Below are 27477 nucleotides of genomic sequence, written 5' to 3' on the forward strand. Positions count from 1 at the left end.
CACAATTTGTTTTTAATCAGAATTCTTACTCTCCACTCCATGCTGAACACCTCCAGGAAGTCTTCCCTAGCCAGCCCAGCTCACAAGTCTCCTTCCCTAGAATTCATCCCATACTTTTTATTTTAGACAAAGGGAGAGCGTGCACGTGAGCCGGGAGACAGGGAGAGGGCGAGGCGGGGAGAGAATCCTCAAGCAGACTCCCTGCCGAGCACAGAGCCCGATGGGGGGGCTCGATCCCACGAGCCCAAGATCCCGACCTGAGCCAAAATCAAGAGTTGGATGCTTAACTGACTGAGCCACCCAGAGGCCCCATGATTCCATTTCATTTTTGCAACAGTATTCTGAGGAAAAATTTTATTTTACAGAAAGGGAAACTAGGGCCCACAGAGGCTAAATAACTTACTCAAGATCATCTCACCACTACTGGAAGAACCATGATTTGAACCCAGTTGTCCAGGACTCCAAGTCCACGACTGTAAGCATTATACTGCAAGGCCTGTCTCTACAGTTTTAGGGTATAAGCCGCTTGAAGACAAGGACAGCTTCTAATTCTTTGCATCTACTACAATGCTATACAGATAATTTGGTGTTAAGAATGCATTTTAGCTCATAAATTTGCTTTGGTTCAGTGGACATTTCATGTATGCAGTTGATAGGGCTGGAGATAAAAATCTGTGATTTATCTGTGTATACATGGTAACTGAACTGGACAGAATCACTTCATGCTTCAATATACATTTGGCAGAGGAGTTTAGATGGAGCACTGAGGAATGGCAATCTTTAAAGGCTGGATAAAGGAGGGTCATCTACCAGAGAAAGAAAAGGAATAGCCAGAGAAGTCAGAAGAAAACCAGGAAAATTGTTGGGTGAGCAAGAAGAAATGTTTTAAAAAGGGACTGATTCATCATATTGAATGCTGCCAAGAGGTCAAGATGAGGACTGGGAAATGTCTATCAACTTCGGTGGCCTGGAGGTCGGTGGTGAACTGCTTTAGTGGCAAGTGGGGCAAAAGCTAGGTGGGAGTGGGCTGAAGAGTAATGGGAGGTCAGGGATGGAAAGAAGTTCAATAAAGAGAAGAGGGAGACATGGGGTTGACAAGTGTTTTACCCTTGTTGGTTTGGTTTTGCCTTTTTTTTTTTAATTTTGAAATAATTTTAGTATTACAAAAAAGGTGCAAAAACAGTAGGGTTCCACCTTCATCCCCTACCGTTAACCTCTTATCTAACCACAGTACAATGAACACACATCAAGAAGTTAGGAAGTGCTATTAACTAAACTACAGACTTCATTCCAACTTTGTCAGTTTTCTCACTAACATCCTGTTCCAGAAGCTTACACAGAATTCGGCTGCCAGATCTCTGTCTGCTTCTTCAACGTGTGACCATTCCTTAGTCTTTCCTCGTCTGTCATGGCTTTGACACTTTTGAAGAGTACTCGTCGGTTATTCTGTAGACTGTCCCTCAATATGGGTTTGTCAGATGTTTTCCTAGGAGACTGAGGTTACGCACCCCTGGCACGGAGACCACAAGCATGATGAGCCCTTCCGGTGCCCTTATCAGGGGGCACGTGATGTCAGTGCGCCTTATTGCTGGTGAGCTTCACCACCACTGAAAGGCTACCTGCTGGGTTTCTCCAGGGCAAAGTTACTATCTTCCTTTTTGTACTAAGTAAATATCTTGGGAGAGCTACTTTAGATGATGCAGATGTCATGTTTCTTCTCAAACTTTCATCTACTAATTTTCACATCCATCAGTGGATCCTGATGACAACTATTATTACTGTGCTGTGTGGCTGCCAAGGATTTTTCTTTCCCTCACTCCTTCTACGTGTATTAATTAGAATTCTTCTGTAAGGAAGAGCAGCCCTTTCTTCCCCAGTTATTTCTTCTGTTCGCCTGGAGTCACAGATATTTTGTTCTATGGGTTGCAGCCCAATACTAAATTCATTCTCGCTGGTCAAACTGCTCCAGCGTTGGCCACTGGAAGCTCTCTGCAAGGTTGGTTTGGTGCCCCTTCAACATGCCCCCGTCCCTTCCTTACTTTCTGGCCCCATGAGATGGCTCTAGGTTCATCATCCTGAGTTTTTCCTGCCCTGGCCCTAGAATCAATCACTTCCTCCAAGTAGCCCTGGATCCTTTTATTGGCAAATGGTATTTAAAAACCAAGATCTAAATGCTAAGGGTGTTCAACTGCTATTGGGAGTGTGGGTGCTTCCAGGCCCTCTCAGTGGAAATAGGTAGGAAATATATATATACGCATGCATACTAACATGTACACAAACATCTCCATTTATTGCTCTAACTATAAGTACGTCATCACGCTAATACCTTGAGCTCTAGCCCAGTACCAAGGGTTCAGCCCAGCCTTCTCCTTTCCTTACATGGCTTCTTTCTCAGGGAGAAACCTAGCTCTCATTCTCTATACTTTATTTTTTCAACCCTGATATACACAAAATATACATAATTTCAGAATTTCTAAACCATACCCCTATGACAATCAAATGTATTAAGCAGAGTTCACTATTCCTGTTCAGTTGTTTCTGTTTGGGGCCTCCTGGTATCTAGTCAGAATGCTGTTTCCCCAAGTTATTTAGGTTAGTTCTTGCTTTCCTCCCTCCTTCAGTGTGGTTACTGGTTTGTTTTCATGGCAGAGACTTCAGCAGGTCTAAAGCCAGTAAGAGGGACCCAAGTGAGAAGACAAGGTTGAATATACTAGAGAGAAAAGAGATTATATGTAATTTTTCCTTCTTAATATGTGTCTGTTACCAAACACTTAAGTTTTCTACATGGACTCTCTTCTAATCAGCAATAAAGTTTTGAAAACCCTGCACATGGGTCCTCTGTGACATAAAGAGAAAGCAGAGATGTCAGTAATTCCCCAACAAAAGGACATTTACAGTTACTGTCAACTACATTTCTTGGCTTTTGGACATCAGAATGGATTCTAGTCTCAGTTCTGGGACCTTCTTGTTAGATGCCCTTGGACAAGTTATTAAACTGCTCTGGGCCTCGGCTTCATCTCCATAAAATAAGTTCTCTGCCAAACTTCATTACCAAACACGAGAAAGTAGATATAAAAGAATTTTCAAAGGATGTGAAAGGGCTTATAAAGCTGTATTATTCTTGTTACCATCAACTCTACCAACTGTTAAATACTATGAAAAAAACTGGAATATGGAGATATAAAGCTGTCTCACCACCTGGTTCTGTCTGTCTCAGTTAAGATGATCTGAATCAAGATCCTACACTAAGAGAATCGGAGAGAAAATAGTACCCACATTGCTTATGTGGTTATTCTCCCTCCTTTTCTGATAGCGGTCTCTAAGGCTCACATTCGCTTGGGGTACACTATCAATTTTCTTCCTTTGTTCATGTGTAAAGTCAATTTCTCCCTAGATGATTTATGCCCCGTACCTCTTCCAAGTTCCACAGAGCTGTCTCCTGGCAGCTAAAGGAGGAACTTACCCACGATGCTATCAGCCTGAGCATCTGTTGTGTTAGATGCACCACCCCGATGGTCCAAGAGAGCTTCAGTCCTAGCTGCTGCTGGCAAACGGGGCCGCTGTTGAGGAAAATACACACAAGTAATAATTTAATAGTAGGCTATTTTGGAACTAAAGCCAAAAAGATTCACACTTCCACTCCCTGGTTGGCTTTAGAGAAGCAGTAATAGGAGCTAGAGACAAGGAGAGATGGAAGAAGGATCAATGTCACATAAAAAAAAGAGGCTACAAATTCACTAACTCAGGGTTATTTTCCCTTGAGGAAAAACTAGAAAGTGTTATGATTCTGCTGTTGGCTATTAAAACATGTCTTTTGTTTGCTTTAAGAGCCATGTTTTATTCAAAATGTGAAAATGAACATAAGCATATCACAAAGAGCTCAAGACTGATGAGAAAGATGCCTGGGAAGACAATATGGCACTGTGTAATTTGCTCTTGGTTCCAACATGCTGACCAAGGTACACTTGAACCAAAATCCTTGAGGACAGAAGGTCAAAGTCTGACTACGAAGCCCACTGAGGGCAGGGGCCCTGCGTCAGATGGGTACAGAGCCTTGGACATAGGAAGTACTAACAAAGAACCATCGATTTTATTTTATGAAGATCGGGAGGCAACTTCATGTCTCAAGGAAATCCTAGCACATTTTTTAAAGCACTCTAGCAAAAACAAAACAAAACAAAACAAAACCCATGGAACAGCCCAAATTGCAAACATCTTGAAAGGGCTTACTGCTTTAATGCTGAACTAGCCTTCTCTCAACAGGTACCAGGCACAAGAGGACTGTTTTAGATTCTCTTTTTATCCTTGGTTTACTATTGTCTGCTGCCTCTTAAATGGAAAGGAAAAAATGACAAACGGTATAAAGACTCATAATGACAAGGAGAAATTAAAACCAAAGCATTGAAAGGATCCAGGAAGAATCTTTACCTCTGAGGGACACGTCTCTGCTGACCCAATGCTATGGTTTGCTCCAGCCAATGAGCTAAGAAGGCTAAAGCCTTGGTTCCTATCTGAAAAGAAAACAATACAATCACTGAAATTTGTTATTTACATTTTAAAATGTTAAAATGACTGTGATGAAGAAACAATGGCTATTTCCTCATTATAAAAGTTTTAACTATAGAAACTGTTACTGTTAGACAACATCAGGAATTTATATATCTTACTCATACTTACATTTGCTTTATAATTACTATTTGAAAATACGAATTTTTTTGAATAAAAACTTCTTAAAAAATAAAAAAAAAAGTCACTCACAATTACCACATTCTCTCAAATCTGAATAATGTAAAAACTCACAGACACGGGTCAAATATAATGGCAGGGCCGTTACAACAAACAAGACCACTCAGTGGTTCTTTTGCAAAGGTTAACAACACTCATGTTTCTTTTCTTCTTTTTTTTTTTAACTTTATTTATTTGAGAGAGAGAGCGCAAGAGAGAGAACACAAGTGGTGGAGAGGGCAGAGGGAGAGGGACAAGCAGACTCCCCACTGAGCAGGGAGCCCGACGTGGGGCTCAATCCCAGGACCCTGGGATCATGACCGGAGCCGAAGACAGACACTCAACGGACTGAGCCACCCAGGTGCCCCTACAGCATTCATGTTTCAATAGTCACTATGAACCAGTATTCTGGTGTTTTAAACAGTATTTTAAATGTCCAGAAACATTTTTTAAAAATCAACACAAAGGCATCATTATCAGGGGAAAAGGAACATGCATGATTTTTTTAAACAAAGCTTTAATTTTGTGATGGATGAACCATTTGCAGTGAAGGCCCTCTCAATGTTTGTACTTAGAATGGAAGACAAATCTGGAGCAGAACATCTAGAACTGATGACAGTACAAGCATCAGTCCTGATCACTGGGTTCCTCAGAACCACCTGGAACACCTACTAAAACTGCCCTGGTATTCAAGGACCCTATCTCAGACTCACTGAGCCAGAATCTCTGGGGCAGATGCCAAGGAAGCTGAACTTTCCTTTTAGTTTTTATCTTTTTTCAAGTTGATTTATTTATTTTTAGTAATCTCTACACCCCGTGCGAGGCTCAAACTCACAAACCCAAGATCGAGAGTCAACCCCCGAGATTAAGAATGGCATGCTCATCAAACAAAAAGAAATAAAAGGCATCCAAATCAGCAAAGAAATCAAACTTTCACTCTTCAAGATGACATGATACTTTACATAGAAAACCTGAAAGACTCCACAAAAAATTGCTCTAACTGATACAGGAATTATATATATAAGCAAAGTCACAGGATATAAAATCAATGCACAGAAGTCAGTCGCATTTCTATACATTAACAATGAAGCAGAGGAAAGAGAAATTAAGGAATCGATCCCATTTACAATTGTAACTAAAACCATAAGATACCTAGGAATAAACCTAACCAAAGAGGTAAAGGAACTATACTTAGCAAACTATAGAACACTTATGAAAGAAATTGAGGAAGACATAAAGAAATGGAAAAACATTCCATGCTCATGGGTTGGAAGAACTAATATTGTTAAAATGTCTATGCTACCTAGAGCAGTCTACACATTCAATGCAATCCCTATCAAAATACATCAGCATTTTTCACAGAGCTGGAACAAACAATCCTAAAATTTGTATGGAATCAGAAAAGACCCTGAATAGCCAAAGTAACACTGAAAAAGAAAAGCAAAGCTGGAGGCATCACAATTCCGGACTTCAAGCTGTATTACAAAGCTGTCATCATCAAGACAGCATGGTACGGACATAAAAACAGACACAGATCAATAGAACAGAATAGAGAACCCAGAAATGGACCCTTAACTCTATGGTCAACTAATCTTCGACAAAGCAGGAAAGAATAGCCAATGGAAAACAGACCGTCTCTTTAACAAAATGGTGTTGGGAAAATTGGACAGCCACCTGCAGAAGAATGAAACTGGACCATTTCCTCACACCATACACAAAAAGAGACTCAAAATGGATGAAAGACCTAAATGTGAGACAGGAATCCATCAAAATCCTTGAGGAGAACACTGGCAGCAACCTCTTTGATCTCAGCCGCAGCAACTTCTTGCTAGACGCGTCTCCAGAGGCAAGGGAAACAAAAGCAAAGTCAAGCAAATATTGGGACTTCATCAGGATAAAAAGCTTTTGCAAGCAAAGGAACAGTCAACAAAACTAAAAGACAACCGACAGAATGGGAGAAGATATTTGCAAATGACTAATCAGATAAAGGGCTGGTATTCAAAATCTATAAAGAACTTATCAAACTCAACCCCCAAATAAATAATCAAATCAAGAAATGGGCAGAAGACATGAACAAACATTTCTCCAAAGAAGACATTCAAATGTCCAACAGACACATGAAAAAAATGCTCAACATCACTCGGCACCAGGGAAATACAAATCAAAACCAGAATGAGGTAACACCTCATACTGGTCAGAATGGCTAAAATTAACAAGTCAGGAAACAACAGATGTTGGTGAGGATGTGGAGAAAGGGGAACTCTCTTACACTGTTGATGGGAATGCAAACTGGTGCAGCCACTCTGGAAAACAGTATGGAGGTTCCTCAAAAAGTTAAAAATAGAGGATAGAAACATAGTGATTCGAAGGGGCACATACACACCCCAATGTTTATAGCAACAATGTCCACAATAGCCAAAATATGGAAAGAGCCCAGATGTCCATCAACCAATGAATGGATAGAGAAGATGTGGTATACGATGGAATATTACTCAGCCATCAAAAAGAATGAAATCTTGCCATTTGCAATGACGTGGATGAAACTAAAGGATATTATGCTAAGCGAAATAAGTCAGAGAGGGACAAATACCATATTATTTTACTCATGTGGAATTTAAGAAACAAAACAGATGAACATAGGGGAAGGGAAGGAAAAATAAAATAAGATAAAAAGAGAGGAAGGCAAACCATAAAGGACTCTGCACTATAGGGAACAAAACTGAGGGTTGCTGGAGGGGAGGTGAGTGGGGGATGACGTAACTGGATGATGGGCATTAAGGAGAGCACGTGATGTAATGAGCACTGGGTGTTATATGCAACTGATAAATCACTGAACTCTACCTCTGAAATGAATAATATACTATATGTTAATTGAATTTAAATAAAAATTTTTAAAAAACCACTTCTAACTTCACTAAAGATGGTATTAGTTGGGGGGTGAAAAAAAAGTAGCATGCTCTTCTGACTGAGCCAGCCAGGTGCCCTGGAAGCTGAACTTTTAGCAAGTATTCCAGGATAATCTGAGGATCAGGTAAATTTGAAAAAAAAAAAAAAAAAATCACTGCCTTAGAGTAGAATGTGAAACCCGCACTCCAAGAGTCTAATGGTATACAAGTCAAAGAACTTCTCTCTCAAAAAGACAACTTCCTTCCCCTTGTCTTTCCTCTCTCCCTCTCTTCCCTGAACCCATCCTCAGGTCTTTAAACCACCTATAATTTCCTGCGTCCTCTCCCCGTCAGGTAAAACCTGTTGTCGCACAGTCACACAGAGGTCGTGAAAGAAGAGAAACCCTTGCGGTCTCTGTCCTTCGAGATTTGTCTTCTAACACAGGGACGAAGCCCTGACCGTGGCATACCAGGCAGAGGCCCGCAGCTTTCCCCAGCCTGACCTCTCACCACGCGGGCAGCTGCACGTGCCAACAACCCCTGCTTTTCTCACACCATACCCCAACGGTGGCAGCAGGGCCTATGGGGCCCCTGTACCCCCGGGGCCCCTTTCACCTCCTTATCCAATTGGCTCACTCTGCCAGGAACGTTCCAGGCCAAATACTCGGGTGCGCCCATCCCAGCACCAAGCACTAAGGTGTCACAAGTAGGCAGTGGAGGCTCAGGGGCCAAGAGAGGTAGATCCACGTGGGGTCTCACACTGACGGCTGGCTGTACGGAGCCTCTGGATGTTTATTTAAACATCGGCATAATTCCTTCTTTTTGGCCAATGTGCTAATCTTAAAGCTGTTGTACGTAGTTCAATACTCCGACAGGGATTTTCCATGTCATGAGAGCTCTTATAGTCTACCTGAGGCTCTCTGCACGAAGGGCATTATCCAAGTCACAGAGTACTGCTGTAAGAGAGCCCGCACTTCTGTTACTGGAAAAACGTTGGGCTTGGGGTAATTTTCAAATCCAATTCACAAATATCTCCATATTCCAATTCCACGGCTTATGTTTTTCCCGTTGGGCATTACCTAAACTTGGCAGGCCAGGTTGCAATCCGGGAAGAATAATGCAATATTGTGTCAATTTAGACAAGTCATTAGATCAAAACCGTCTATTTAAAATTCCTCACTTCCAGCCACTATAATTGGCTGCTTCCAAGGAGGGGTCTGGAATGGACAGGAGTTAGGGGAGCTAGACTGAGCACTGCAGATTATGAACCTCTGTATGCCTTTGGACTTTGGTTCCATGTTCATGTGTTTACCTACTCAAAGAGATCTTTTTTTAACGTAATGATTATATGCTATGTGTATTTTATCACAATAAAAAAAGTGAATGCCCCACTTCTAATAATGAATAAGATGATGAAAAAGTCTGAATAGTGGGAAGAGAACTGAGCTACAGGTCAGAAAGCCTGGATTTCACTCCTGGCTCTGCCTACCAGTGTGACCCTGGGCAAATTCATCAATCTTTCTGCATCTCAATTTTCTGCTCTATAAAATAAGAGGGGTACTATTTGTGGTTGTTCAGGTCCTTTTTGCTCTAGAAGTCTGTGATTTTATGAAAAGACACTCTTTCACCTCGCTTACAGTAACTTTGATCTGCTGGGCTTTTTTTAATTACTAAATAAAAAACAAGAATCTTAAATTTCCTAATCCTTTTAAGGTTCACAGGTGACTACGAGTTTATAATCAGGTTTCAGGCTAATATAATAAGCTAGAAGGACTTTTGCTCAGAATTTTCTTATAAACAATGGAGAAACGTAGTCAAACTGTCCACTATGTTCCACTGCTTATTAAGGAGGTTAGAAACATAGCAATTTTCACAATTAGAAAAACAATTCATTTTTGTTCATCCACAGCAGCTTGCTTGCACATTCATGTGGCTCAAAAAAACTTGGATGATAGTTTATACACCTACGGTTTTAAAGAAACTCTCAATCCTGCCTAGTTTAAAACGTGTTCAGCAAAATTCTGCCCATGTGCGCCCACTGTAAAACTATTCTTCTCATAGGAAAGGACTACATAAATCTTTTTTTTTTGCCAGACTTTTCTCCCCAGGACTCAGGGCATGGAAATATCATCCCTATTAAGAAGAATTTATTCCTTTAGCAGGTAGCTATCGAAATTGGCGTTACCATCTCTGGTTTTATTGATGCTACAAAATACTAGACGAGGAAGGAATAAATTAATCTACCTACTGAACTGATTCTTCTGAATCTTCAGAGCTCCAGAAAAGGGAAGTTGTTAAGTGGTATAAAATAAATTATTCTGGAAGGCACAGCTAAGTACATTAAACTCTGGTCCTAAAAACATCTAATTCAGTTTCAGACTACTAAATTGGCACCTGTGGAATACTAGATTTTCAAAAGTATGGTATCATGAAAAAATCTGCTGGTGCCGGTCATTAGCACAGAATTCTTCCAGAAGTGTCAGAAACAAAGCTACAGCACTAGAATAAAGATTTGAAGTGCTTTGGGGTGGAGCTTCTATTTATATATTTATCTTTTAATAAGAGGTTTCCAGAAAATTTCATATATATGACACTGTTTGGATAACTTTTCATAAATCTAAAAGCACAGTATTATTATACAAAACATAAAATGTACTTCACACAGCAATTGTGTGAACATTACATGAGACACTTGGAGAACTGAAAACCTGGGCCAAAAGGGAAATTTCAGCATAGTACTAAATATACGAAGAATGCTGCAAAATCTGCTGACAGCTTGATGTGACTCAGACAGAGGCTGCATGCATTAGCTGAACAGAGGAGTGTTTACTTCAAATGTATAAACATGGCTACAATATTAAGAACCTCCAGGCCACACCCCCAAAATGTCTTAGATGACCCAGTAAATATTTTCTGTCTTCATATTCAGCTTTTCTTTCTTTTTTTTTTTTTAAAGATTTTATTTATTTATTAGAGAGAGAATGAGAGACAGACAGCATGAGAGGGAGGAGGGTCAGAGGGAGAAGCAGACTCCCTGCGGAGCAGGGAGCCCGATGTGGGACTCGATCCCAGGACTCCAGGATCATGACCTGAGCCGAAGGCAGTCGCTTAACCGACTGAGCCACCCAGGCGCCCTCAGCTTTTATTTCTTTAAAGCAGCAATTATTTGGCATCATCTTTTAAGAAGTTCAAGTGTTCCCCATATTTCAGTTTTCTTTACATCCCTTTTTTCTCCCCACAAAATATTTTCTTTCCCACCATGTGATACACATGACCAAACTTACACCACAACTAAGACAGTTCAATTTACACAGAGAAACTGTGTCTATTTTCTGAATGATATTTTTAAGTCACACCATACAATTTGCATAAAAACTTATTTTAAGCACGTACTCCATCAGAAACGATTTCACTACTATTTGGGAAATAAGTCTACACATTTTTAACATATTCCACTTCTGCTTGACATACTGAAAGGAACCTTTTTGAAATCAAAAAGAATTATTCTCTTTTAAGAAACTATTGCTTGAAAAGACAAAACCGTGATGCACCGTAGCCGACAGTAGCCCTGGCTCTGAATCCACGAAAGTGACTCTGTGCTCTCCCTGTGACACCTGGGGCAGCTGCTCCCAAGTCAAGAACGGTTTCTGCCCATGCTTGACGATATAACAAACATGACCACAAAGTCACCAGACTACGCTTTTTCCTGATTGTAAATGAAATGTTCATTGTAGAAAATGTGGGAAAATAGAGAAAAGTATAAAGAAGAAAACGAAATCATGAAAGATGCCAATCAATCCTTTGGCATATGTCCTCCTGGTCTTTTTTTCTATGCATGCATACACACAAATTCTTAATAAACTGAACTAAACAGCAGAATGAGTGCTATCTTTTCCAAAGTTCTAAAGGAAAGCTTCACATAATTCTAATAATGGCTCCACTGTAGTCGTATCTCCAGAGCCTAAAGCACACTCTTAAAAAATCCTCAAAGGAATGTTTAGAATTAAGTCTTTTTGATTTTGATGGTTTTTTTCATTCAGAACTAAGTGTGAGGAATAATAAGAGCAAGGAAACAAGATGTTACCATAAAGAAAAAGATGACTTTTCTTATGTGGTTCGTAACCAGCTCTAAAAATTCCAAAGGAAAACTACCAAAAATGTTTTGCAAGTTGGCCGCAGAAGGAGGCCCTGCCTCCAGGGTGACAAACCTGAAGAGATCCTCTACCTTTCATTTGCTTATGGACAATTTGGGGGGGTGATTTTTTTAAAAACGGAGTCTAATCACTCGACTCATTTATTCCCTTCCATTTTCTCTAATTGTTCACAATTCCCTCTTCTCCTTGTTCTCTTACAACACAATCTCTTCCATCAAATCATGCCTTCAACACACACACACACACACACACACACACACACACACACACACACACACGAATAGAGATCTATTTATTTTATTTTTGACCACAACATTCACAGACAAGTGTAAGGGATTATTCAAATCATTCCTTCAAAAGTTCCACAATATTAGGCATGGGACAAAAAGAGGAGCAACTCAGTGTGACTCAAGGAACGCAGTTCCACAGAATGTGAAGCTGGTATAATTCTACCCTACCCTAGAGATGAGGAAACTGGCATCCAGAGACATGATGCCATTTTCTCAAGATGACCAAGGCAGAGACAAACCCCACTAAAACCCTCTTCATTAACCATTCTTCCTCTTGTTAATTTGATGGTGTTTTATTTTCTGTTAACATTAAATTTAATGACTAAATTTTTATTTAATCATTTTTACTCTCTCTTCAAAAAAAAAAAAAATATACTAAAGGCATTAGCCATCTACTTTCTCAGGAGAGTAGGCTAGATAATCAGGCAGCCAGATAAACCTTGTGTTTTTGGTACTTATTTCTCGCCACTGCTCTGCACATCAGTTCCAACTGGTCCTTAAACTAGAATCTGGGATTTCTACTTTGGTATCTTGTTACCAAGTAAATTCAGGGGGACATACATTAATGGATGAATAATTCTTTTCATTTATAATGGGAACATAGAAAACTATTAAACAAAAGAATTGTTGTTTCCATTATTAAAATTCCACTTACTCCTTACCCACCTGCATCATTAGAGATTAAACTATAATAGATAAACTGAAAATAAATTCTCAGAGCTTTTGAAATCCAATCTCTACAATTATTGTTTACCACTGGGGGATCAAAGTCACAACTCTAATATTTGTTCAGTGTAATCCCTCCTTCACTGATTAGTGACAGTAAAAGATCACAAAATCTCCCTTCCTTGCCCTTCACTCAGTGGTGGTATTTGTTGTAAAAAGACCACTGAACACCCGAGAGCCACAAGTCCAGGCTAAACCCCCCCATGGCCCTCATCAGTGCTGAGACAAAGTCCGGGATGGGGGCCTCGGGGTAACACTAAACTGAAACTTGACACAAGGACACTGTGTATAATGCTACCTTCTTATGTGAAACAGTAAGCAATAACTTCATCTGAAAAACAAAACAACTCATTAGTCTTCTACTAACCATCTTCTTTTCCCTGCCCTTAAAACCAAGTCTTATTTAACAAGTGCCTCCCAAGTTCCAGGCACAGCACTGAGTATGATACCCAGATCTTCCAGTGATAACAAAGTACTCTGCCACCAGGCCTTTTGATGTATCAGACAAATGGAAAGAGAAGGCAATCTCACTAGAGACCAGAAAAGGGGTAGGAGGGGTCAACTTTTTTTTTTCCTTCAAGATTTTATTTATTTATTTGACTTGAGAGAGAGAGACAGAGACAGAGAGGAGGAGCAGAGGGAGAGAGAGAGAGTTTCAAGCAGACTCCACGCTGCGCATGGAGCCCAACATGGGGCTCGATCCCACAACCCTGAGATCATGGCCAGCGCTGAAACCAAGTCAGATGCTTAAAGGACTGAGCCACCCAGGTGAGGAGGGGACAACTTTTAAAATCTGTCACATTTGGCATAAAGTACAGACCCTCAGGTTTTCCTTTCCTGGTGGTCATAAGGGGATATTATCAAATTATAAACAAAAGACCCACATGGTAGGCCCCTACAGCCATGAGCCCAGCTCTGACAGGGACTGAGGGTAACTCAAGTAGGCAGCTGAGATTTTTTTCCACATCCCTTTTCTTGAGCCAGAGCCAGGCTTTCAGGTTGAGGAAATGTGAGGCAAGACAGTACAGGAAAGGTTACGCAGTGAGCCAAGCTGATGTGGAAAGAGAGATCTAAAAAAGCACAGCCCAACTGCAAAGGCAGTCCTAACCACTTCATTTCCTGGACCATTGCAAGTCACACCTTTAATGCATATGGTGGAAACTCTGACGTCCCTAGAAGTTTGACCTTTTACAATGAATACAGTGGTATCTGGGGATTCCCTCTAAGGAAGAGCTTACAATATAGCCTTCAGCTCACTGTTTCTCAACCGTTTTCATCATGGCCCCTAAGGGGAAAACTTCCGTTTCCTTCTCTACTCATAACCAACACTTCGGACACCAGTCGTGTGGGTTTTTCCACACCACACAACTCTCCAATCCTCACAGAACACCAAACGGGTGTCCTACAATTTATAATTCTGACCCTAACGGCCTAGAGTCAGTGCAGACCCCTCAGGTTAAGGGCTCAACCTCACAAGGCTGCCCTCCTTTCCCACCAGCTTCAGACACCAACTGCAAGTCTCAGATTGTCACCTGTACTCCAACTGGCTGCAAATTGGGAGTTCCCACGACCCCTCCCTCAAGTTCAATAATTTGCTAGAATGGCTCACAGAATGACAGAAAACAGTTTACTTACTAAATTACCAATTTACAATACAAAAATATAACTCAGGAACAGCCAAATGGAAGAGAGGCCTGGGGTAACATGTAAGGGTGTGTTATCTTCCTAGCGCCTCGAGGTATTCACCAACCTGGAAGGTTGCTTAGGGTTTTCAGGGAGGTTCCATTACACAGGAATGGCTGATTAAATCTTGGGCTGTTGGTGCCTAATTCAACCTTCAGCCCCAGGGGTCAGGGGGTGGGGCTAAAGGGTCCAACCCTCCCTCATCACAAGGTTGGTTCCCTTAAAACCAGCCCCCATCTTTAGGGGCTTTCCAAAGTTCATTTCATTAACATAAACTCAGGTGTGGTTGAAAGGGGCTTGTTCTTGAATATCAAAAGATGCTCCCTTCACCTTTATAGCTCTGGAGCTGTTTCAGGAGCCAGGACAAAAACCAAACATTAATTGATTATATTACCTTAGGAGTTATGTGCCAAGAACTAGGGACAAAGATGCACTCTACTCAGGGCCTTTTTAGACATTTTTTTCCTAACCATGACACACCCTCCCTATTGAAATATTAATAACACAGATATACTGTATATATGTTTACATATTATATATATATATATATATATCTGTGCTTTATACATAAAATGAGTAATTTTCTTTCCTCCCCCCCCAAGAATCAATTTTCACCCCTTTGGGGGCAACAATGCCCCATTAAGAATGCATACCTTAGTTTATGAAACAAGACAATGGTAGAACCAAGAATATAAAACTAGATTACTATGAGATAACCCAGAAGTTAGGTCTTATATTAGGAAGACTTTCAAATCTCTTTCTAGAATAATAATTTGCCTACAATTTTAGTAGTATAATTCTACCTGTTTGCTTTTACAATATGAAATTAAGTAACAAAAACACATTAACTGAGCTTCTTCTGTCTACATATAAGAGTTTTAACTCAAATTGAAGAGAATAATCTCTTGAGATGCTAAATAATTTAAAATACACTATTTTTCACTCACAAGTAATGTGTATTTATTACATTAACTATCTGGAGCTTTAAACTTTGGGTTAAGTGCAGAACAATGGAATAGAGGTAGTATCAACACCATTTCAGACAGTCTTTCAAAAGGGATTTATTTTAAATCCAACAATATAACAATTGTAAATATCTATGCACCAACATTGGAGCACCTAAATACATAAAGCAAATATTAACAGACATAAAGGGAGAAACTAACAGTACTACAATAATAGAGGGGGACTTTAGCACCCTGGTTACATTAATGGGTAGATCATCCAGGCAGAAAATCAATAAAGAAATGGTGTCTTTGAAAGACACATTAGACCAGATGGATTTAACAGATATATATAAAACACTCCATCCAAAAATGACAGAATACATTCTTTTCAAGTTCACATGGAACATTCTCTAGGATAGATCATATGTTAGGCCACAAAACAAGTCTCAATAAACTTTTTTTTTTTTTTAAGATTTTATTTATTTGACGAGAGAGAGACAGCAAGAGAGGGAACACAAGCAGGGGGAGTGGGAGAGGGAGAAGCAGGCTTCCTGCGGAGCTGAGGGAGCCTGATGCGGGGCTGCAGGGAGCCCGATGCGGGGCTCTATCTCAGGACCCTGGGATCATGACCTGAGCCAAAGGCAGATGCTTAATGACTGAGCCACCCAGGCACCCAAGTCTCAGTAAACTTAAGATTGAATATCATGTATCTTTTCTGACCACAACAATATGAAACTAGAAATCGATTACAAGAAAAAAAAGACACTGGAAAAAAATCACAAACATGTAGAAGCTAAAAAACATGCTTACTAAACAACCAAAGGGTCAATGAAGAAATAATCAAAGAGGAAATTAAAAGAATACATGGAGACAAATAAAAATGAAAACACAATGGTCCAAAATCTTTGGGATGCAGCGAAAGCATCCCTCTAAGCAAAATTTCCCTTAGAGAAATTTATAGCAATACAGGCCTACCTCAAGAAACAAGAGAAATCTCAATCTAACCTTACACACAAAGGAACTAGGAAAAAAAGAACAAATTAAGCCCAAAGGTAGGAGAAGGAAGGAAATAATAAAGATCAGTGCAGGAATAAATGAATTAGGATTCTAAAAAAACAATAGAAAAAAAAAAATCTATGAAACTGAGAGCTGGTTCTTTGAAAAGATTAAAAAAAAATTGATAAGCCAGACTTACCAAGAAAAAAAGAGAGGAGACCCATATAAATAAAATCAGAAATGAAAGGGGAAATAACAACTAACACCACAGAAACACAAAGGATTATTAAAAGACTACTATGAAAAATTATATGCCAACAAACTGGACAACCTAGAAAAAGGGATAAATTCCTAGAAATATACAATCTTCCAAAACTGAATCAGGAAGAAATAGAAAATTTGAACAAACCAATTACTTAGTAGAAATGAAACTGAATGGGTAATCAAAAAAACTCCCAACAAAGAAAAGTCCAGGACCAGATGGATTAACAGGCGAGTTCTACCAAACATTTAAAGTTAATACCTATTCTCCTCAAACTATTCCAAAAAATAGAAGGGGAAGGAAAGCTTCCGAATACAGAATACATTCTACAAGGCAAGCATTACCCTGATACCAAAACCAGACAAAGACACCACAAAAATAGAGAACTACAGGCCAATATCCCTGATGAATATAGATGCAAAAATCCTCAACAAAATATTAGCAAACTGAATTCAACAATACATTAAAAGGATCATTTACCACAATGAAGTGGGATTTACCCCAGGGATGCAAGTTCAATATCTGTAAATCAATCAATGTGATTGACATATACATTAACTAAATGAAAAATAAAAATCATATGATCATCTCAACAGATGCAGAAAAAGCATTTGACAAAATTCAACATCATTCATGATAAAAACTCTCAACAAAGTGGATATAGAGAGAACATACCTCGACATAATAAAGGCTGTATGTGAAAAACCCATAGCTAACATCCTACTCAATGGTGAAAAACTGAGAGCTTTTCCTCTAAGATCAGGAACAAGACAAGGATATCCATACACATCACTTTTATTCAATATACTTCTAGAAGTCCTAGCCACAGCAAACAGACAAGAAATAAAAGGCATCCAAATTGGCAAGGAAGAAGTTAAACTGTCACTATCTGCAGATGACATGATCCCATACACAGAAAACCCTAAAGACTCCACTAATAAAACTATCAGAAGTAATAAATGAATCCAGTAAAGTTGCAGGATACAAAATTAATATACAGAAGTTGGTTGCACTTCTCTACACTAAAACAAGTAGCAGACACAGAAATTAAGAAAGAAATTCTATTTATACTTGCACCAAACAAACAAACCTAGGAATAAACTTAACCAAGGAGGTAAAAGGCTTATACTCTGAAAACTATAAAACACTGATGAAAGAAATTAAAGACAACACAAAGAAATGGAAAGATGCTCCATGCCCATGGACTGTAAGAATTAATATTGTTAAAATGTCCATACTACCCAAAGCTACCTATAGATTCAGTACAATCCCTATCAAATTACCATCAGCATTTGTCACAGAACTAGAACAAAATAATCCTAAAATTTATATGGAACCACAAAAGACCCCAAACATCCAAAGAAATCTTGAGAAAGAACAACGCTGTAGGTATCACAACCTCAGATTTCAAGATATACAACAAAGCTGTAGTAATCAAAACAATATGGTACTGGCACAAAAATAAACCCATAGATCAATAGGAAAAAACAGAGAGCCCAGAAATAAAGCCAGGCTCATATGGCCAATTAATCTGCAACAAAGGAGGCAAGACTATACAACAGGGAAAAGACAGTTTCTTCAATAAACGGTGTTGGGAAAACTGGACAGCTACATAAAAAGGAATGAAACTGGACCATTTTTTTCAACCATACACAAAAATAAACTCAAAATGGATTAATGACCTAACTGTGAGACCTGAAGCCATAAAACTCCCAGAAGAAAACATAGGCAGTAATCTCTTTGACATTAGCCTTAGCAACATTTTTCTAGATGGGTCTCTTCAGACAAGGGGAAAAAAAGCAAAAATAAACTACTGGGACTACACCAAAATAAAAAGCTTTTGCACAGTAAAGGAAACCACCAAAAAAGAAAAAGGGCAACCTACTAACTGGCAGAAGGTATCTGCAAATGACCTATCTGTAAGGAGTTAATATCCCAAATATGTAATTTATACAACTCAACATCAAAAAAAACCCAAATTATCTGATTGAAAATGGGCAGACATTTTTGCAAGCCAACAGATGCATGAAAAGATGCTCAATATCACCAATGCACTAATCAGAGAAATGCAAATCAAAACCACAATGAAATATCACCTTACATCTGTCAGACTGGCTAGAATCAAAAAGACAAAAAAGTGTTGGCTAGGATGTGGAGAAAAGGGAACCCTCGTGTACTGCTGGTGAGAATGTAAACTGGTGCAGCCACTGTGGAAAACAGTATGGAGGTTCCTCAAAAAATTAAAAGTAAAAATACTGTATGATCCAGTAATTCCATTACTGGGTACTTACCCAAAGAATATAAAAGCACTAATTTGAAAAGGCACATGCACCCCTATGTCTACTGCAGCATTACTTACAATAACCAAGATATGGAAGCAACCCAAGTGTCCACTGACAGATGAATGGATAAAGAAAACATATGTAAACACAGTGGAATACTTCTCGGCCATAAAAAAGAATAAGATCTTGCCATTTGTGACAACATGAACGGACCTAGAAGGTATTATGCTGAGTGAAACAAGTGAGAAAGAAAGAGACAAACACCATATGATTTCACTTAAATGTGGAATCTAAAAAACAAAACAAAACAAACAAAAAGCAAAAACAGACTTGTAAGTAGAGAACAGACTGATGGTCGTGGGGGTATAAGGGCTGGGGGAAATGGGTGAAGAGGAGTGGGAGGTACAGGCTTCCAGTCACGGAATGAATAATCGTAGGGATATGAGGCACAGCACAGAGAACAGTCAGTGGTCTTGCAATAGTATTACATGGTGACAGATGGGAGCCACACCTGTGATGAGCACAGCATGAAGTACAGACTTGTTGAATCACTGTGTTGTACACCTAAGACTGATAACATTGTGTGTCAACTATATTTCAATAAAAACATAAAATTTAAAATAAATTAAAACTCTAAAATTAAATTAAATTAAAAGGACTTTTTTTGAAAGGATTTATTTTAAATGCAATAAGCAAAAAAGTCCAAATCTCGGATATGATCACTACTTCCAGTCTGTCTTATTAAAATCTTACTCATGCCAGAACACCTAGGCTGAGGGGGCTCTGTAGGGAATGAACTCATCTGGCTCTGCCAATAATTTCCTATGCAGCATGGTAAATTATTTAACCACTCTGCATTCATTTCTCTAACCAGCCAATAATGTAAATCAACACACTGTAATGGAAAAACACACAATAACCCTGGTCAGGAGATCTGCCGTCTGGTCCTACCTTAGCTACTGACTCACTGTGTGAGTATGGCCAAGTCACCCTTCCTCCCTGAGCCCTCACTTTCCCCATCTGTAAAAGGAAGATGTCCCACCAGAAGCATGCATGGAGATTCTACGTCTTAAGCGTAGAATCACTTGGCTTCACTTGGCTAATCCACATACACTATCATACCAAATAAACAATGCCCTTTATTAAATTCTACCAAATTCAAGAACATGAGTCAATCCACCCAGTTTAAGACTTGGTAGAAAACAATACTGCATAGAAAAACATGATTGCTCTCCAAGATATGAGCCTTAAAAGTTCAGGCAAAGTACCTTCCCCACATGAATTAGGTACAACTGCCATTCATGAGAATTCACTGCAGCCCCTTTGGAACATAATCTATTTTCTGCTTGGATCATCTCTTAGTGTAATGTACTCTATAAACGAGCTCCTGCCACGCTCAATAATGCTTTCATTTTGTCTGAAATCTAAGTTATAATAGCCTGGGATTTGGGAAATCAAGTCTGTATCCACCCTATACATATCCTATACTACAGATGCCAGTTAAATCCCTGCTCAGCTTTGGTTTTTCCAAACTGACTACTTTGGACTACTTTACTCTCCATTCTTCCCATCCCCTTCATTACTTCAGTAGCCCTGAGGGAAATTTTTTTCAATTCCGTTGGAACTTTCTTCACCTCCTACGAAGACTAGGAAGAAGAGTGATCAAAAGGAAAGCCAGTAACAGCAAGAAACAGGGAAAATACATCATCATCCAGAGAGAAAACTGTCACCATTATTCTCAGCTCTATGACAAGGTAAAGTGAGTGTCCTTTCCCCCCACACTACCAGCATAAAAAGATTCTCTATCTGCTAGTAAGTAACAAAACAGTTCTTTGATTTCTCTATGCAGTGAATTGCTTCTAGGACTATTTCACAAAGTACTGAAGTACCTGCTATTTGAAGCATTTAACCAAAAAGGATGGATGGTCATCTGGCAAAGACGCTATCAACGCCATTCCTATATGGAGAGAAGAGACTAGCTCAAAAGTTCCTTACAGTTTTTAATCCAATGTAGTTGAGAGATTTGTCATCCTATCAACCAACTGGTAATACAGACAATAAAGTAACTGTCACTGGGAGCCAGGCAAGTATCCTGAGAGGGAGTGTGTAGCATTTGATATGCACTCCCATACCCATGGTGGGCCTCAGCTGAGAATCAATGGATTAAATTACTCCTAAAATCTCCCTAAATATAAAAGCCTACTGATATTTTCACAAAGACTATGGCAGGTGTCTAAAAACTTCGCTACCATCATCCAACAGACACCCCCCCCACACCATTCTCCCCTCATTTCTTCATAATTTTAATTACTGGCTCACTGTCATTTTCTCCAATACTATTTCTGCCTGAATTCCTAGCAAGTTCAATAGACATAGAGATGATCCTTCCAAGAATCTCTCAGTTCACTAAATTTCTTTTACCGATGCTGTCCTCTACTCTACTTCGGCCATGCATTCCCGGGCATGCCCTAAGACTTTATCATTACCAATAGCTATAACTGGGTAGGAAAGGGAAAGAGAAAATCAGTGGGGAGAGGGTCAGTAAAAAGGTGATAGTTTTGAGGTCCCAGTGGAGTTGAAAAATAGTTGGATTGAGGCACTATAGGAAGGGAGTGTGCTGGAAAATGAGGTAGCATTCAGAGAATGGGATGGATGAAACTGAGATTATGGAAAGGCTGTAGTCATCGGTGTCACCACTGAGACCCCACATTGCTAAATCCAGAGGTCAATTCTCAGTTCTCATCTTACTTCACCTATTAGCAGCATTTGGCATAGCTGACCATTCCTTCCATCTTAATAACACTCTGCTTGATCCTAGGACTCTTGGTTTTTCTACCTTGCTGGTCATTCTTTGTCAGTCTCCTTTGCTGGTTCCTTCTCTTCTCCTGATATTGGAATGTCCCTGGGCTGAGTCCTTGGTCCACTTTATTTACTGCACTTACTCCTTTGGTGATCTCATCCAGGCTCATGGTTTTAAATGCCATGCATGTGCCTCTCTTCTCAAACTCCACACATCTATCCAACGAGCTACTTGACATCTCCACTTGGAAGTCTAGTGCCATCTCAAAGTTAACAGGTCCAAAGCTGAGTTACTCATATGTCACCTTGCCCCTCAAAGTCTGCTTCATCTGCAGCTTCTTCATTGTGATTGATGGCAACCTACCCTTCAAATTGCTCAGGTCCAGATCCTGGAATCCTTGACTGCTCTCTTTCTCTCATATCTCATATCCAAACCATCAGGAAATCATGCTAGCTCCACCTCAAAATATATCCAGAATTTGACCTGTTCTTACGTCTTCCATTGCTACCACTCTCTCTCACCTGGAGTATTGCAATGGCCTCCTAAGAGATCTTTCTGGCTCCTCCTCACCTCCATCACCTATTCTTCACCTAGCAGCCAGAGTGATCCTTTTAGACCTAAAGTCAGATCACGTCACTCTTCTACTCAATGACCTGCAACAGCTCCCAGCTGACTTGAAGTAAATATGAAGGTTACTCTGATGGCTTACAAAGCCTTAAATAATCTGGTTCTCCACTTTCTCTGCCCTTCTCTCCTTAGCCACTGTGTGTTCCTGGATATGCTTCAAACACATCAGGTATGCTTTCCCCTTAGGGCCTTTGCTGTAGCTAGCTATTCCCTACGCCCGCTCTGCTCTTCTCCTGGATAGCCACATGGTGAAGCAATTCATCTCCTTCCTCACATCTCGAGCTCTCAAGGAGACCAACCCTGACCACCCGATTTAATACTGCAGTCTATCTGGCATTCTCAACAGCCCCCCCAAACCTGCTTTATTATTTCTTTCCGTATCACTTAACATCTTCTTACCATACTGTGCAATTTATTAATTGTGTTGTCTACTGGGAGGGAGACTATCTATTGTGTTGTCTATTGGTGGGAGACTACTGCCTCCCACCAGAATGAAAACTCCACAAGGACAGAAATTTTTGTTCATTTTCTTCACTGATGTATTCCAAGCATGCAGAACAGTGCCTGGCACATGGTAAGTACTAAATAAAATTTTTTTTAATGCATGAATAAACACTTGAAACTGGATTTAAATTGTGGACCAGAGAGAGAAGTGAGGTCGACAGAAGAAAAACTCAAATGGCCCAGATACACCTAGGGTCTCAATTACGCTCCTAGACAATTAGCTACTTAAAAAGGCTGTATTATTGTGTCTTCTTCAATTTCTTTCATAAGTGTTCTGTAGTTCCTAGAGTATAGATCCTTTACCTCTTTGGTTAGGTTTATTCCGAGGTATCTTATGGTTTTTGGTGCTATTGTAAATGGAATCGTTTCTCTAATTTCTCTTTCTACAGTTGAAATGGTTGAAAGATCTCAATGTGAGACAGGAATCCATCAAAATCCTAGAGGAGAACACAGGCAATAACCTCTTTGACATCGGCCACAGCAACTTCTTTCAAGGTACATCTCCAAAAGCTAGTGAAACAAAAGCAAAAATGAACTTTTGGGACTTCATCAAGATAAAAAGCTTCTGCACAGCAAAGGAAACAATCAACAAAACAAGGAGGCAACCCACAGAATGGGAGAAGATATTTGCAAATGACACTACAGATAAAGGGCTGGTATCCAAGATCTATAACAAATTTCTCAAACTCAACACCCAAAAAATGAATAATCAAGTCAAAAAATGGGTAGAAGACATAAACAGACACTTCTCTGAAGAAGACATACAAATGGCTAACAGACACATGAAAAAATGTTCATCATCATTAGCCATCAGGGAAATTCAAATTAAAACCACATTGAGATACCACCTTACACCAGTTAGAATGGCAAAAATGAACAGAGAAAGAAATAAGTGTTGGAGAAGTTGTGGAGAAAGGGGAACCCTCTTACACTGTTGGTGGGAACGCAAGTTGGTAGAGCCACTTTGGAAAACAGTGTGCAGGTTCCTCAAAAAATTAGAAATAGAGCTACCCTATGACCCAGCAATTGCACTACTGGGTATTTACCCCAAAGACACAGATGTAGTGAAAAGAAGGGCCATATGCACCCCAATGTTCATAGCAGCAATGTCCACGATAGCCAAACTGTGGAAAGAGCCAAGATGCCCTTCAACAGATGAATGGATAAAGAAGATGTGGTCCACATATACAATGGAATATTACTCAGCCATCAGAAAGGATGAATACCCAACTTTTACATCCACATGGATGGGACTGGAGGAGATTACGCTAAGTGAAATAAGTCAAGCAGAGAAAGTCAATTGTCATATGGTTTCACTTATTTGTGGAACATAAGGAGCAGCATGAAGGACATTAGGAGAAGGAAGGGAAAAATGAAGGGGGGGGAAATCGGAGGGAGAGATGAACCATGAGAGACTACGGACTCTGAGAAACAAACTGAGGGTTTTAGAGGGGAGGGGGGTGGGGGGATGGGTTAGCCTGGTGATGGGTATTAAAGAGGGCGCGTACTGCATGGAGCACTGGGTGTTATACGCAAACAATGACTCATGGATCACCACATCAAAAACTAATGATATATTGTATGGTGACTAACGTAATAAAATAAAATTAAAAAAAAAAAAAGACACCCTTAAAAAAAAAAAAAGGCTGTATTATTTCTTTCAGATCTGCAGGTGGATTATGTAATGCAAACACTGGTGACTTCACCATAATACTAGCCCCTACCAGAAACAGGCGCCGAGGATGGATAAAAGGCCCTGCCCACAATTTTTGCCTTTGCCTCTAGGTGACTCTACACTGGGCAGTCCTGTCTTTTGCCTCCAGCTTTGTAAGTCAGAGGAGTGACTTGCAAACACCACACAATTTAGGAATGGGAGAAAGCAAGTCCGTCAGGGCTAATACCAATTTCAGAATGCCTGATATACTCCCGTGGATTAGGCACAGACTCTTACAAGTTAGAACTAGATGACAATCATTTATGTCAGTAGTTTCAGCCAGGGCTGCATATTTGAAATCCTAAGGCACTTACAATATACTGCAGCTGCCCCTCCCCTCTGAGAGAAATGCTCCGGGTAAGGTCACGTAGCTGTGAGTGACAGCGTTAGGACTGGAAATTGTCACTTGGTTCTTCAGAAAAACAGCAGTAAAGGAGACATTTCATTACAACATAATAATGTGCAAGGCCACATATTACAGCAGTTAAATGCTATTCTTTTTATTAAAGTCATGGCATCTATGTTCACGAACGAGAAATTTTCTTTACTGGCCCCTATCTTCAAGGGCACGAGATCTAAAATCTTGTGTAAACATTTATTCCTTCACTAAAATAACTGGATGAACTTCCAGTAAAAAAAAAAAAAAGAAAGAAAGAAAGAAAGAAAAAAGAATACCTCTAATATCCTTCTTTGTCAACCAACTTTTTGATTTAAACAATTTTTTGGTTTAAAAAACTCAGAGCAGTGACGGCTGCACAACAATGTGAATGTACTCAATGCCTTAATGGTTAACAGAGTACATTTTATGCTACGTGTATTTAACCTCCATTTTTTAAAAGAAGAGAAAAACAAAAGAAGAAAAAGAGAAAGGAGTGAGGGTGAAAGAGAAGAAGATCTAGAGGAGGAGATGCCCCAAAACCAAATTTAACCAGTTTGAGCACCTGCTGGCAGACATTCAAGAAAAGCCTGCTGGGAGGAAGGAGCACTTCCCCAGGTCCTCAGACCACCAGCAAAGCAAGGCTCTGCAAAGAGCACGGGAAGTAGGTCACTCTGGAAGAGTAACATGACCCAGCCCATATCCACACAGAGCTTGGTCTCTAATCTAAGATGTGGGGCTACCCAAGGACGTCCTTGACGCTGCCTAAGACCTGGGTTGTATCCAAATGTCAAAGTATTTCCACATCTAGGGCTCCTCCTAGAGAGAAGATAGTTAAGTTTCCTTCATAGCACATAGTTCAGGATCCTCTTAAACATTTAATTAAGCTAATGGCAGTATTTTGGGTTTCTGTTAATCGCAAATCAGTGTCCCAACACTGAAGAAAAAAGAAGAAGGTTAGAGACGCTCAGGGCAAAGAGTCAGGAGATACCCACAGTACGCCTCCTTGCTCTGCAATTCTCTTAAGAACACTGTTTAGTGTCTAAAACAAGTAGAACAGCATTTTTTCAGAAAACACCTTTGATCATAATTCCAAAGTAATAAAGTGTGTTCAGTCCTGCCTCTAAATGTATAGCCATAAATGTAAATTGCAAGGCAGTGCTTCCTGAATGTATGAACTGACAGGGTGGCGGGGGGCGGAGGGGGCAGATTTTTCAAAAAGCGATTGAAGCCAAATAAGCTTCTCTGAAAAAAGTTCTCATAAATTTCACAGGCACCACTGAATAGAATTTTATTCCAAATTAATCCAGTTTATGTACCATACCTTAAACATATTTTTACAGTGAAGATCATGTACAGCAATGCCCATAATAAATGCTCAACAAGGATTTGCTCAATGAATGAATGAGAGGGACCAAGCCTCAATCTGAGTTTGTTTTGGTAACAGGGAGATGACAACATAGGCTAAAATCTAAATCTAGCAGGGCCTTATTTTAACTGCTACTGTAAAAGAATAAAATCTATCTTTGCAATTCAATGCAACAGACACATTAGACTCCCCCTAGAAAGAATAAAGTGGGGGAGAGGAAGGACAGAAGGGAAGAAAAGGGGAAGGAGTAGCTTACAACACCAGAAGGAGCTTCCCCAAGGATGACATGGGTCAGATCTCAGGCAAGCAGAAGAGCCCCAATCTCACTTAACACTCAAGGGCCAACCAAAAACTGAGATGAGTATTCTACTTCTATAAAACTGATCTTCCACTTGACTCTTTTATCTCAGGGGGGAGATGGGGTAAGCTCAGTGTAAACAGGACTTTTCTCATTCCTTTCTGTAGTGTTTCACCTACCACGGCGTACTTGTTGAGATAGCCAAGTGCTACAAGACAGAAAAAGACCACACAATTGGCAATTCCTAAAGGACTATGTTGTGGGATGAACTGTATCCCCCACCAAATTCACAGGTAGAAGTTCTAACTCCCAATACCTCAGCATGTTACCTTATTTGGAAATAGAATGATACCTTATTTGCAGGTATAATTAGTTAAGATGAAGTCACACTGAAGTAGGGTGGGCCCTTAATTCAATATGACTACTGTCCTTTTTTTTTTTTTTTAAAGATTTTATTTATTTATTTGTCAGAGAGAGGGAGAGCACAAGCAGGGGGAGCGGCAGGCAGAGGGAGAAGCAGGCTCCCCGCTGAGCAAGGAGCCCAATGCAGGATTCAATCCCAGGATCCTGGGATCATGACCTGAGCCACCCAGGTGCCCCAGTATGACTATTGTCCTTATACAAAAAAGAAATGTGAACAGACAGGCACATGGGGAGAAGGCCATGTGAAGACTGGAGGTATGCTATCACGAGCCAAAGAACTGCCGGAAGCCAGAAGAGAGAACTAAACAGATCCCTCCCTGGCACCTTCAGAGGGAGCACGGCCCTGCGGACACCTTGATTTCACACACCTGACTTCTAGAGCTTGGAGACAATAACTACCACTTGTCCTTCTAAGC

General features: G+C 40.0%; 1 protein-coding gene across 1 annotated transcript in view; it reads right to left on the minus strand.

The window, feature by feature from the left end:
• AAGAB (alpha and gamma adaptin binding protein) overlaps nucleotides 1-27477 on the minus strand; it is a 54029-nt gene that overhangs the window by 3657 nt on the left and 22895 nt on the right. Inside the window, exons 6-7 of the mRNA XM_021693868.1 lie at nucleotides 4429-4511; nucleotides 3464-3560 (exon numbers count right to left, since the gene is read on the minus strand). Coding sequence (XP_021549543.1) covers nucleotides 3464-3560; nucleotides 4429-4511 — 180 coding nt within the window. The remainder of the gene's footprint in view (nucleotides 1-3463; nucleotides 3561-4428; nucleotides 4512-27477) is intronic.

Source organism: Neomonachus schauinslandi, chromosome 9 (genome assembly GCF_002201575.2).
Source record: "Neomonachus schauinslandi chromosome 9, ASM220157v2, whole genome shotgun sequence".
Lineage (NCBI taxonomy): Eukaryota > Metazoa > Chordata > Mammalia > Carnivora > Phocidae > Neomonachus > Neomonachus schauinslandi.